At 45.4% G+C, this 12,003-nt stretch overlaps 1 protein-coding gene across 2 annotated transcripts in view; it reads right to left on the bottom strand.

The window, feature by feature from the left end:
• TED3 (Pex2/Pex12 N-terminal domain-containing protein / zinc finger (C3HC4-type RING finger) family protein) overlaps positions 1-11,466 on the bottom strand; it is a 33,791-nt gene extending 22,325 nt beyond the window's left edge. The window contains exons 1-6 of one of the 2 annotated variants that reach the window (XM_086824889.1): positions 11,353-11,466; positions 11,139-11,267; positions 10,891-11,049; positions 10,660-10,796; positions 8,381-8,481; positions 8,170-8,287 (exon numbers count right to left, since the gene is read on the bottom strand). In XM_086824889.1, coding sequence (XP_086681015.1) covers positions 8,170-8,287; positions 8,381-8,481; positions 10,660-10,796; positions 10,891-11,049; positions 11,139-11,267; positions 11,353-11,395 — 687 coding nt within the window. In that variant the 5' untranslated portion in view covers positions 11,396-11,466. Of the gene's footprint in view, positions 1-8,169; positions 8,288-8,380; positions 8,482-10,659; positions 10,797-10,890; positions 11,054-11,138; positions 11,268-11,352 lie in introns of both variants that reach the window. The other variant, XM_086824890.1, reaches the window with a different exon arrangement.
• Between the last annotated feature and the right edge of the window lie 537 nt (positions 11,467-12,003).

Here is a 12,003-nt window from a genome sequence, read left to right on the forward strand (position 1 = left end):
CGGTGCGGTACGTGTACGTGTACGGTACGAGTACATAAAGTACACATCAAGATAAGTACTTTAAGTACGTTCACATTTTTTACTATGTATGTATGTATGTATATAAAATAAGAAATATCTAGCATCCATATACTTTAAGTACGTTCACATTTTTTACTATGTATGTATGTATGTATGTATATAAAATAAGAAATATCTAGCATCCATATACAAATAGCATGAAAGACAATGGTAATACTGAAATGAAAACTAATCTATTAACTACTAAGCAATGACCACTGACTAAAATAATTAGACAACGGTCCAAACAAGTGTTGTACATTGAACCTCATAGTTGGTACGAAGACCTTATCCGTACAAGGTACGGTACATATGGAGTGGTACGGAAAGTATTGAAGGTACTCATCAGATGAGTACGGGTACGGAATGCAACTATGTTCAGGAGTAGTCTCAGAAGATGAAGGAAGCCCCCTCAACTTCCTCATCTCACAGCGAGGAGGAAGAAATCCAAGACATCACACCTCTAGTACCTATGGGGCCAGCTCCCCCTCCGCAGTGAGACGGGAAGCACGAAATGCAACATGACGTGGAATCAAAGGAAGATGAGCCTGTTGTGCCACCTCACAAGGATAGCTCACTCCCTAAGTGGTACATGTAGCTTCTAGATGGAACACCCCCATTGGCTATCGATGACAAGCCAACTTCTGACATAAGGAGATCCAAGAGGATAGAGGAACAAAAGAGGGCTCAAGAAAACTTGGTGAATTATGCCCTTACATCATAGGTGGTGGAGCCCACTTCTTTTGACGCCCGAGGGGATCCTCGTTGGATGGAAGCCATGCAGTCAGAGTATGATTCCATCATGTGGAATAACACCTGGTGTCTAGTTGATCGACCCCCAAAGCGCAAAGTCATAGGAACAAAATGTGTGTACAAAGCCAAGTACAACTCTAACGACACTTTGGAGAAGTACAAGGCTAGGCTTGTGGCAAAAGGATTTCCCCGGATAGAAGGGTTTGTTACCAGGAGACCTTTGCCACCACTGCAAGAGTGACAACAATCCGCACGGTTTTAGCTTTGGCAGCTCAGGACAAATGGCTTGCGTATCAAATGGTTGTGAAATCCGGCATTCTAAACGGGGACCTCGAGGAGGAGGTGTATGTCGAACAACCCCAAGGTTTCGAGATCCTTGGTTCAGAAATCAAGGCATGCAGGTTGAAGAAGGCCTTGTATGGTGTTAAGGAAGCTCCAAGGGCATGGTACCATGCGGATTGATGCTTACTTGAAGAGTATAAGTTGTTAGCAGTCATCTCCTGTCTGTACACATTACTCAGTGAGGGCCTTTGTTGTGGGTGTGCCCGCCCAAGAGTTCTCTCCATTTTTTCCCCATTTTTTCCAAATCTTCATCTTCAGCTCCTTTTGCTGAATTTTGCAAGCATCTTCTGCAGATTTCCTTCTCTCTTTTTCTCACACTCTCAGTCTTCTTCCTCAAACAGAGACTGTAGTTCAGCCTGTATTGGGTGGCACCAAGTTCAAATAGAGATTTAGACATAGATCCTTGGCTTGCCTCCTGCAACCCTTAGCTGATCCTTTGACTCTCTCTCTTTGCCCTGGCCTAAACCACACCTACTCACACTTCTTTGACAGACTTCTTCCTCTAAGCTCTTCTTTGCCTTGAGTCTCTCCTTTCGCCTGCGCGATCTCCCACGCTAATGCAATCTACCATTATGTAACAAGATACCCTCTACCCACAACAATTGCTTCCACAAAGGGTACTCTCTCACCCCCAACACAAACTGGTAAGTCTTCCACTTGGCCGACCATGTCTTGTCCTAGCCAACTGCACATGTGCTGGTCAACTGGTCCTTTTCCCTGTCGTGGACATGTTTGCACCCAGTCGGCTGTTTTTGGGCTGGCCGACCAGCAGCCTAGGGTGGATAAATACCACCCTGCCCCCACACTCATTTTTGTATCAGATCTTGGTGTATATAGCAAAGTTTATACAACTTCTCTCTCTCTCTACACTTCTGCGTTTTGTTTCTCACAGCAATTGTCTCATTTTCCGCTGTGCATTCCGACATGGTATCAGAGCCCCAGGTGGCTTGAAGCTTGGAGACAGTGGGAGCTTGAGGGTTTGCTGATTTTTGGTGCTGATTGGAGATTTCTTGGGCTGTTCAGGACTTGGAGAACGGGTAGAAGGCGGCCATCACTGTTGGACAGCCACCTTGCATAGTGTTTGCAGCCTCTTCTTCATTTTTTTTCGCACCCACCCTCCCTTCACAAGACCTTGTGAACCCTTGAGATGGCAGATTTGCTTGAGATGGCTGAGAAGCACGTGAAGATCCCCACTCTCCCCACATTCTTGGTGGATTGACAGTTGGACTGGACCAACTATGGCATCTGGAAGGTAATGATGGAGTCTGTCTTGGAGTCTTGTAACTTGGCTGATTTCATTGTGGTTGGTGTTCCATGGCCAGAGTTGGAGGACGGGGAGCTTTTACCCTCTACTAGAAAAGAACGGGAGGCTCAGGCACAGTTATGGGATCGTGTCAATGCCCGTGTGCGTTCTTTCATCTTCCTTAATTGCACACCCCAGGTGATTAATCATATAAAAACACATGACGCTGGGCCAGAGGGATTTGGCAGCACTTGGCTTCTCTGTATAACAGGGTATCACCCATGAAGTGGATTTCCTTGGAAGTGCAGATGCCAATGATCGATCCTGCAAAGTCTTCAACGATGTGGAAGCACATCAAAAAACTCTAGGCTCTTCAACAAGATGTTCTTCAAGCTGGGAAGGAGATATCTTCAGAGGACATGGCCATCACTTTGCTGTCTCATCTGACACCTCAGTACTCAACTTTCTATTCCTCTTTGATCACCGGCGGGAGCCTTAGCGCCATCACAAGGGAAGAGCTTGTGCCAATGGTCTTCAACTAGGAAGAGCGGTTTACGAATCCTTCACAGGACGGAGGTTCTGAGGCCTTCACACAACAAGGGCAAAGGGAAGTCTTCACAAGCGAAGTCTTTTGAGCAAGAGCCCGAGTCAGATCGTGACGCCTTGAAGGCAGAGCGGACCTGTAACCATTGTGGCGAAAAAGGCCACTATTGGAGGAAATGTCCTCAACGGAGCACCGAGACAGGTGTAGATTCCTCAACAATAACCATTAAGACTCCAGCTTTTGTGCACTTGGAGATTATGGACACCAGAGTTTCATCTTCTTGGAGCAGGGCGACGGTTGGACTCACTGCTAGGGATACTCGAGACTCAATTCTAGACAGTGGTGCTTCTAGGCACATGACTCTTTCCCGAGAGTTATTACAAGATCTTCGTGGGCAAACATGTCACATCCTTATTGGTGACAAGTCCACCATCCCTATTCACAGTGAGGGCACGTTAGAGATCGTTCCTCATGGCAGAGGGGAAAAGCATTCCTCCAAGGTTCTTTATGTCCCATCCCTTGGTTTTCATCTGTTGTCAGTGCATGAGGTTTGTGAGACGGGCATACGGGTGGAGTTTGATGAGCATTTTGTTACTCTCCGGGACAAAGGAACAAGCCAAGTTGTATGGGAAGGCGGAGTGGAGAATGGGATCTACAAACTCTAAGCACTCTCTCTTACAGGTTCTCAGTTAGGTGATTTGTGGCAGTTTCGTCATGACCACTTGACTGTGGGTACGTTGCGGCAAGCTTTCCGGGACCAGATGGTGGATGGCTTGCCAGATGTTGGCAGCAAGCAAGGACATTCCAATTCTTGCATTCGTCAGTCGGAGGAGCCTTTACAGGTAAACTATGCTTTCATGTCTCGTATCAATCGAGACAGAGCCTATTGCAATTGAGGAAGCTCTTTCCCAAGAGACTTGGAGGAAAGCCATGCACGTGGCAGATAGTCACTTGCAGGAGGAGGTGTATGTTGAGCAACCTCTAGGTTTTGAGGTTCCGAGATCATAAGGGTTGGTTTACGGGTTAAGGAAGGCCTTGTATGGTCTTCAACAAGCTCCCAGGACTTGGCATACCAGAGTTACAGTTGATGATCCTTGTGAGGGGGTTGATGCCTCTTTGTATTAGAAGCTTGTTGGTTCATTGATTTGGTTGTTGAACACCAAATTGGACTTGAGCTTTCCAATGGGACTGTTGAGGTCATTCATGCAGATGCCTTTGCCAACTCATTGGGATGCAGGATTGCGGATCTTGTGGTATCTACAGAGTACAAAAGATCTTGGACTCTTCTATGACACTAGAGGGGGAATGACGGAACGAGTCAAACTCCAAGGTTGGAGTGACTCAGATTGGGGAGGAGATCCAGACACGAGGAGGTCTACATCAGGCTACGGATTTACCCTTGGCTCGGGAGCTAGTTCATGGAGTAGCAAGAGACAGCCAAGTTCCAACTATTGCCTTGTCTTCTACTGAGGTAGGGTATTGGGCTGCATGTGGTGCTGCATGCAAGGTGGTGTGGTTGCGGAGGAGATCCAGACACGAGGAGATCTACATCAGGTTATGGATTTACCCTTGGACTCTTCTATGACACTAGAGGAGGAACGACGGAACGAGTCAAACTCCAAGGTTGGAGTGACTCAGATTAGGGAGGAGATCCAAACACAAGGAGATCTACATCAGGCTACGGATTTACCCTTGGCTCAGGAGCTAGTTCATGGAGTAGCAAGAGGTAGCCAAGTTCCAACTATTGCCTTGTCTTCTACTGAGGCAGGGTACCGGGCTACTTGTGGTGCTGCTTTTGCGAGGTTGTGTGGTTGCGGAGGTTACTTGGCGACATTGGGTTTCCACAGAAGGAACTCACGGTCATCCAGAGTCCCTTTGTTCGTGAGAAGATTTTGGCTGATGACATCTTGCTGGAGTTTTGTTCGACGGAGGACAATGCGGCGGACCTCTTCACGAAGTCTCTACCTCAAGCAATGCTCCAGTAGCACTCCAGCTCACTGGGGTTGGTTCCACATCCAAGAGCCGAGAGGGGGTGTTAGAAGTCATCTCCTATCTATACATATTACTCAACGAGGGCCATTGTTGTGGGTGTGCCCGCCCAGAAATTCTCTCCATTTTTCCATGTTTTCGGTTGTGGGGGCCCTCTGGTGCTTGCCGACTTGATCTGGTCTTGGCAGACTGTGTTTTTCTCCTAGCCGACCATGTCTTGTCCTCGCCAACTACACATGTGCTGGCCGACTGGTCCTTTTCCCTGTCGTGGACATGTTTGCACCCAGTCGGTTGTTTTTGGGCTGGCCGACCAGCAACCTAGGGTGGTATAAATACCACCCTTGCCTCCACATTCATTTTTGTATCGGATCTTTGTGTATATAGCAGAGTTTATACAGCTTCTCTCTCTCTACACTTCTACATTTTGTTTCTTAGAGCAGTTGTCTCATTTTCTGTTGTGCATTCCAACATAAGTCTCATTAGGAGTCCATTTGATTCAAACTTATATGTGTTTCATGAGGATAGAAGCATGATTATTGTCATTTATGTGGATGACCTGATTATTGCTTGGGTCTAGAGATTCATCAGCCAAGGAGAATCTTCATCTCTCAACAAAGGTATATATATGTTCATCAGCAGCCAAGGAGAATCTTCATCTCTCAACAAAGGTATGCCACAGAGATTTTGGACTGTAAATCGGCGGCAGCGCCAATGGAGGTTGGGTTAGAACTATCTACTAAGGATAGTTCACCACTAATTAACGAGACCATGTAGAGACCCTTCGTGGGGAGCTTGATTTTTCTGTGCAATACTAGGTCAGACATCGCCAAGTCAATTGGCATTGTAAGCAGGTTTAACAACAAGCCACAAGAAAGTCATTGGAAGGCCGGGATGCGAGTGCTACAATTTTTGAAGGGGACACTTCCATATGGCATCACCTATACTTCAGACCACTCTTCAAGCAAAACTCTCAATGGGGTTTTGTGATTCAGATTGTGCTGGTGATGTTAATACCAGACGCTCAATTATAGGCTGGTGCTTTATGCTTGCATCAGGAACCATTTCTTGGATTAGCAAGAAGCAACCAACGATGGCCCTCTCTTGAACAGAGGCTGAGTATAAGGCTGCTTGTTTAGCTGCCTGTGAAGCTTTATGGCTTAGATGGATTTTGGAGGACATGGGTGCAAAGCAGGAGCAACCTACAGTGTTACATTGTGACAATCAGAATAGTTGCATGGCAATTGCAAAGAACCCAGTTTTTCATGCTCTCACCAAACACATTGAGGTTCACTACCACTTTGTGCAAGAGTTTATCTTACAACAGGAGGTGCAACTTGTTTACTCCTCGGAGAATTGCGCAGATATGGTCACCAAAGCTCTGACAAAGGACACGCTTGATCGACATCAGCGGAAGCTCGGCATTCGGCCGAATACCTAGTCGTATGGGGTGTCCATTGAGGGGGGTGTGGGATATCGAAGTCCACCCTCACTCTACACTTGTATGGGTCAAGCTCGCTCATGTTTGTAAGGCCCCCTTTATGAGGAGAAGCCGTGTTTGAGTAGCTTTACACATAAGCCTAGTTTATACACTAGACGGTGGCCTACGTGGCTGCATGGTTATGGTAGGTCTAGCACACGGCTAGATGGGCTATTCATAGACACGGGCTGTTGAGGAGTTCACAGCACGCAGGCTGTTGAGGAGTTAACAGCACACGGGCCTAGGCCCTAGCCTAGACTTTACAAGGCCTAACCAGGGCCCTAGTTAAGTTGGATCCAAAAGGTATACGGGGACCTACTCCAACTAAAAGGCCAGCATGAGGAAGCTTCTCAAGAGGCTTCACACATGACACCTAGCAGGGGGGAAGCTTCCTACCTACCTAGAATGGTGCCGCCCAAGGAGGGCCTTGTTTGCTCTATATAAGGGCACCCCATGCTTGCTTCATACACAACAAGCAAGTCTAGAGTTCATCACTTAGCACGCCCTCTACCTTGTTAGCCACTCCACCCCCTTAGCTTCTCAAGCAGCCATCTAAGCTTCTTTCACAGAAGCGCACGGTGTGGGAGGCTGCCATCTTTGTATTCTTGACCTTTTATTCGACAAATATTGCTATAGTTAGCATTAAATAATGTGCAAACAGCATTTAATGCTGCGCAAATAATCATGTTGCCCAATATGATGCTGCTGGCCGACTTTCTCTCACCCGACCTGCTGCTGCTGTGTCCCATGGCTGGCCGACTGCTGCATACGCTCAAGACATGCTGTCCGCCTGCTATATATGCTGGCCGACTAGAGCTAGTTGCTCCAAATGCTTGTCGGCTGGCCTGACATGCTGTAAACAGCCCTTAGACAGGCTGCTTGACCATAACTGTAGCCATGGTCTGGCCTTTGGCTGGCCCATAGGCATGTCCATAATGCTTGCTATTGCTTCTGATGCAAACCTAACCTATGGTTGATTGCTACATACACTTATCTCATGGAGTTCTCCAAGTGGGTTAAGAGGACTAACTCCAGACTGACCTTTATGGCACGGAGACTGCCTACTTAGCTTGTGCCTGACTGACCCTAGACTGAGGGCTCACAATGGGATCACGGTGTACAACAAATATTCCTAAAAAAAGGTATTACTTCTATATAAATATTGCAGTGATGATGATGCCAATGTGTCATTACGTACTCCAGTGCACAGTGCAGGGTGCACGTGACACTTTCACTTTGATGGACGGCTGAAGCTTTGTGCACCGAAGGTTTTTAGGTCTCACAATATCCACGAGTCTCATGCTCAGCCCTTTTTGGGACACAAAGGAGCTTCTTCAGTCTTAGAAAACCCTTAGTCGACAATTATTCTGGCCACGAATGAAAAAGATATGTCCTAGAAATCATGACTTGCCAACAAACCAATACTCTAGAGGTAAGACCCTTGATTACTCACTCTTAATGCCAATCCCAGAATGACCATGGAAAGATTTGCTATGGATTTCCTATTTCTGAGGGGGTAGACCAGATTTGGACTCTGATTGACCACGTCAATAAGCACACATTTCACTCCAGGCCCTACTTCTAAGGGGGGTAGAATTGTGGTGATTTTAATCATCTCTGTGGGAGATTGCACTTCTATTACAAGAGGTGAAAACTGTAAGCAGGTGCGCACACACACACACACACACACACACACACACACACACACACAAAGGTCTTCTTGTAATATGAAGAAAGGACTGATCAAGAGGAAAAAAATACCGAAAACTCATGCCAAACAAGTTGCCGATTCATGTATTCAAAGCTAACTGCCCGATTCATATTTGGGCTTTGATAGACAAGTCTTGCACTTAGAAATCGCTCTATTAAACTTCGATAACTGCAACAATGAAAGAGGCCAATAGCATAGTTAAAATTTTGCAAACACCAACTTGAACAAGACTTCCTATAAAAAAACTTGATAGTGCATTACCGTCCTGTTCGAAGGAATAAAAGGAGGTTAACAAAACTTGCAGCTTTGTACACATTTTCAGCTTTCTGTAGCAAGACCCATGCTTTGTGCCTCCAAGAGCTCTGTGCTTGTCCAACAAAAAACACAAAAACCAATAAGCCTCAATAGCATTTCATAGAGCAAAATGAATCACAATGCTTATACATCATTTATTGAAGGAGACAAATGTAGTAAAAGCTAGTCACTGATGCTCACCAAAACCAAAAGCTTTCTAGCCAGTTTTTTTACCAAACATTTGCACCAAATGCTTAAACAAGTGAATTTGTCAACTATGGTGGAAACAACCTTTTGCAACATCAATTTTGAACTCAATGCTGTCCAAACTATGCATATATGTTCATTGTGGTTGAGAGGGTAGTGAAAGTCCACCAGGGACTGATGCACACAGCGGTTTGCCGAGAGTGGCTGAGCTGGGAGGATCATGAGCACCCGAAGGCAATCGCCTTTGCACACAAAGTGATGCAAGAAGGTTGGTGGAAGCAGGCAAAGGCTTTGGTGAGCGCTCTTCAACCAATCTATGATGTTCTTCATCACTGACATGAGGGGCAGCACTCTTGGACTCTTGTACAAGTTCATGGACCGGATTGGAGAGGCTCTTAACCAATGCACTCTCTTGACAGACGAGGGGTACTCAACATGCCAAGTTCCAACTTCCAACTAGTTGCCTTCTTGTTCTAACTTGTGTCTTAGGCTTTAGCTACGAGCTTTGATCATTCATGACTAATTTTCACGGTTAAGTGAGGAGTTGATGGCACCTACTTGTGCCACACAAGCATTATCAACAAGTGCTAGTACCACTGCAACAACTGAGATGAGTGTGGCGACTGAGGCAGCGTCGTCCTCTTCTGAGAATGATGCTGAGTCAACCAAGGAGGCTACTGATGAGGACATCGAGGATGTTGAGGATTGATTGCCCAGACTCCAAATTGAGGACTCTAGTCTTTGGGGCTATCACGCTCATATACTTTGTCATGCATCTATCAACATGCTTTACTTTGTGTATTTCAAACTTCGGTTTTCTTTTTTTGTATCAACTCAAGATTTACACTTTTTGTGATCACTTTGAGTGCTCAAAAGACTATGTCACTCTTTCCTGCTTTATATATTGTTTCTTGAGTTTTGCGCAGTTGCCATTATTGATGATGGAATCCAAATTATGATTCTTGATGTTGCCGATTTATTTATGGCAATTGGTCAGTTGGGTGTCCACTGTAACCGGGTCACCCTAAATCTTTAGTTTTAACGTATAAACATGTTTTAATGTGTAAATGATGCATAAGTAATATTGTTTTCCAAGCAAGGTAACCTATCTTTTGCAGTGCAAGTGTTGCACACCTCTTCCAAGACCTGGTTTAGGAGCATTACATGACTTCCTAGGTAGAGCCATAAGGAAGGAACCTCCCTTCTATCTAACAATATAGATCAGAAACATAAGACAACAAATTGTGAACAAATTTTGGAGCTTGTACACCCCCCCCACCCCCCCCCCCTTTGTACGAAACGTTTCAGAAACGTTTATTAAGCGCGTTTCAAAAAACCCTTGGCAACTATGTGTCCAAGAGTGGATGCAAGTGTTGCACACCTCTTCAAGGACTTGGTTTAGGAGCATTACATGACTTCCTAAGTTCCTAGGTAGAGCCATAAGGCCCTTCTATCTAACAATATAGATCAAAAACACAAGACAACAAATTGTGAACATGGGAGAGACACACTGATTTGCAATTGTGCCATGACTAGCTGACGCCATGCATTTAGAGTGGAGACTTGAAGATGTACAAGATCCCAAGTGTAGCATTGAGGATGACTGATAAGCAATAGGGGATGTCACATGTGGACCACATTGGTGGCAACTACAATTCCAATTGACTCCATGCACTAGTCCTAAGCTTATCCATGTAGAATTGCTAGATTCTTGAAATAACATCAAACCCTTCCAAAGGTGCCATTAACTCTGTTCCTTGAGAGGCTTGGCTTAGCATACCATCATGTGTTCTATAAATGATCCAGCCTTCGTCGTGGCCAACCTAACCTAGCCAAGCTAATGACAGCCTTTTTGCTACTGCTATCACAATTGTGCCCTCTTTTCAAAAATTAAAAGTCTTGTTAAAATTTGTCTCGCAAGTTTTTCAAGCTCAGAGTGTTAAATATTTACTTATGAAAACAGAAGGGGCTAGAAAAATGGGATAGGTTTGCTAAGGCATTTTAACTAAGCTTTAGTGTGTCACTTCAAATGATAAGACCTGCCCACTGTCACCCCATCTGCGAAAAGCCGAAACCATTTGCAAGCGAGCCCATCCATAACGTCCACCCACCATGGCCAAACAGAACGCAATCTTCTGATATTTTGTGAGCCCCGGACCTTCCAGGCCTGTTCGAACTGGATTTTGAAGAAAGAAAAGGTATCAGCAATATAGATATGGATACTCCACAGGACTAGACGTTTGACAAGGGTGCAAAGAAGAGTGTCAAACCTTTTCCAAGAGTGGCCAGGGGAAGAAAAGCCCTCTCATCCCTGTATCTTAGATTCATTAGGGAGTTTCCAGGTGTGGGTTTGTCCACCCATATGGAAAACCTCCAAACCAAAAATTCAAGGAAGGCGTCCAACTCGGGCTCATAGCGAGACAGAAACCCTGGCTACACACACCAAAGCAACTCATCCCACCCGATCTTCCCCACCACCGATAGAACAGGTACCATCGCCACAATAATCTTGACCTACCTGCATGAGTGAGAAGACCTTTGTGAGCTGCTCCTTGAGCATGGCCGTCATCTCTACGTCCAGTTTGGCCGCATCGAGCTGATTCACCCTCGACACGGGCGCCCAAGGAATATGTAGGGGGCGCAGAGCCTGCAAGACCGACAGGCGATCAATCAATCAATCGACCATGCGGAGCTCCGAGTATAAGTACACAGATATTTAAGACAACGCAAACCTTCGATGGCGCCGCTGGGTTCGTCTCCATCATGCGAACACATACATGTTGATGCAAAGGCAGGCAAAAGAGAATTGAACTGTTGGTGTTGAGTTTCATCGGTCCAATAACCACGTCATCTCCTTTAAAAATTTTAGAAATACAATTTTTCTTTTTATTTTTATTTTACCTTAGTTTGAAAGTAGAAAATACACATGTTATCACCCACACATACAAGTGCCATCACTCACACAACTTAGGGACTCTCAAACTCCATGCTAACCGTCGCTGCACTAACACGCGATCAGCAAGGAAAACAATTTTGAAAACACGTGCATTCTGGGACCTTTACTTTTATAAGGTTTTCGCTTGTGAGTTGGTGGCTGAGGTAAGAAAGCACAAAATCACTCAAATGAGGGTCCAAAGAGTATCGCTCAAAGGAGACTTAGAGTTACGTTTCACCAGCGCTAATAGGTTCTATAGGGGTAAAGTTTTTCCTTTAAAAAACATTGTCAACTTCCTCACCTCCAACTTCGAAGCCCCCCTAATCCTGTGAAAGAGGAGATTTTCGATTCCCTCTTGCCAATCAAAAACTTTGCAGTGTTAATTCTATCAGAGATGGGATTAAAGCAAAACATGGGTGCCCCTACAACACTCATCATACATTTAAAA

Source organism: Cibotium barometz, chromosome 31, assembly GCF_041138505.1.
Source record: "Cibotium barometz isolate CiBa-2024 chromosome 31, ASM4113850v1, whole genome shotgun sequence".
Classification (NCBI taxonomy): Eukaryota; Viridiplantae; Streptophyta; class Polypodiopsida; order Cyatheales; family Cibotiaceae; genus Cibotium; species Cibotium barometz.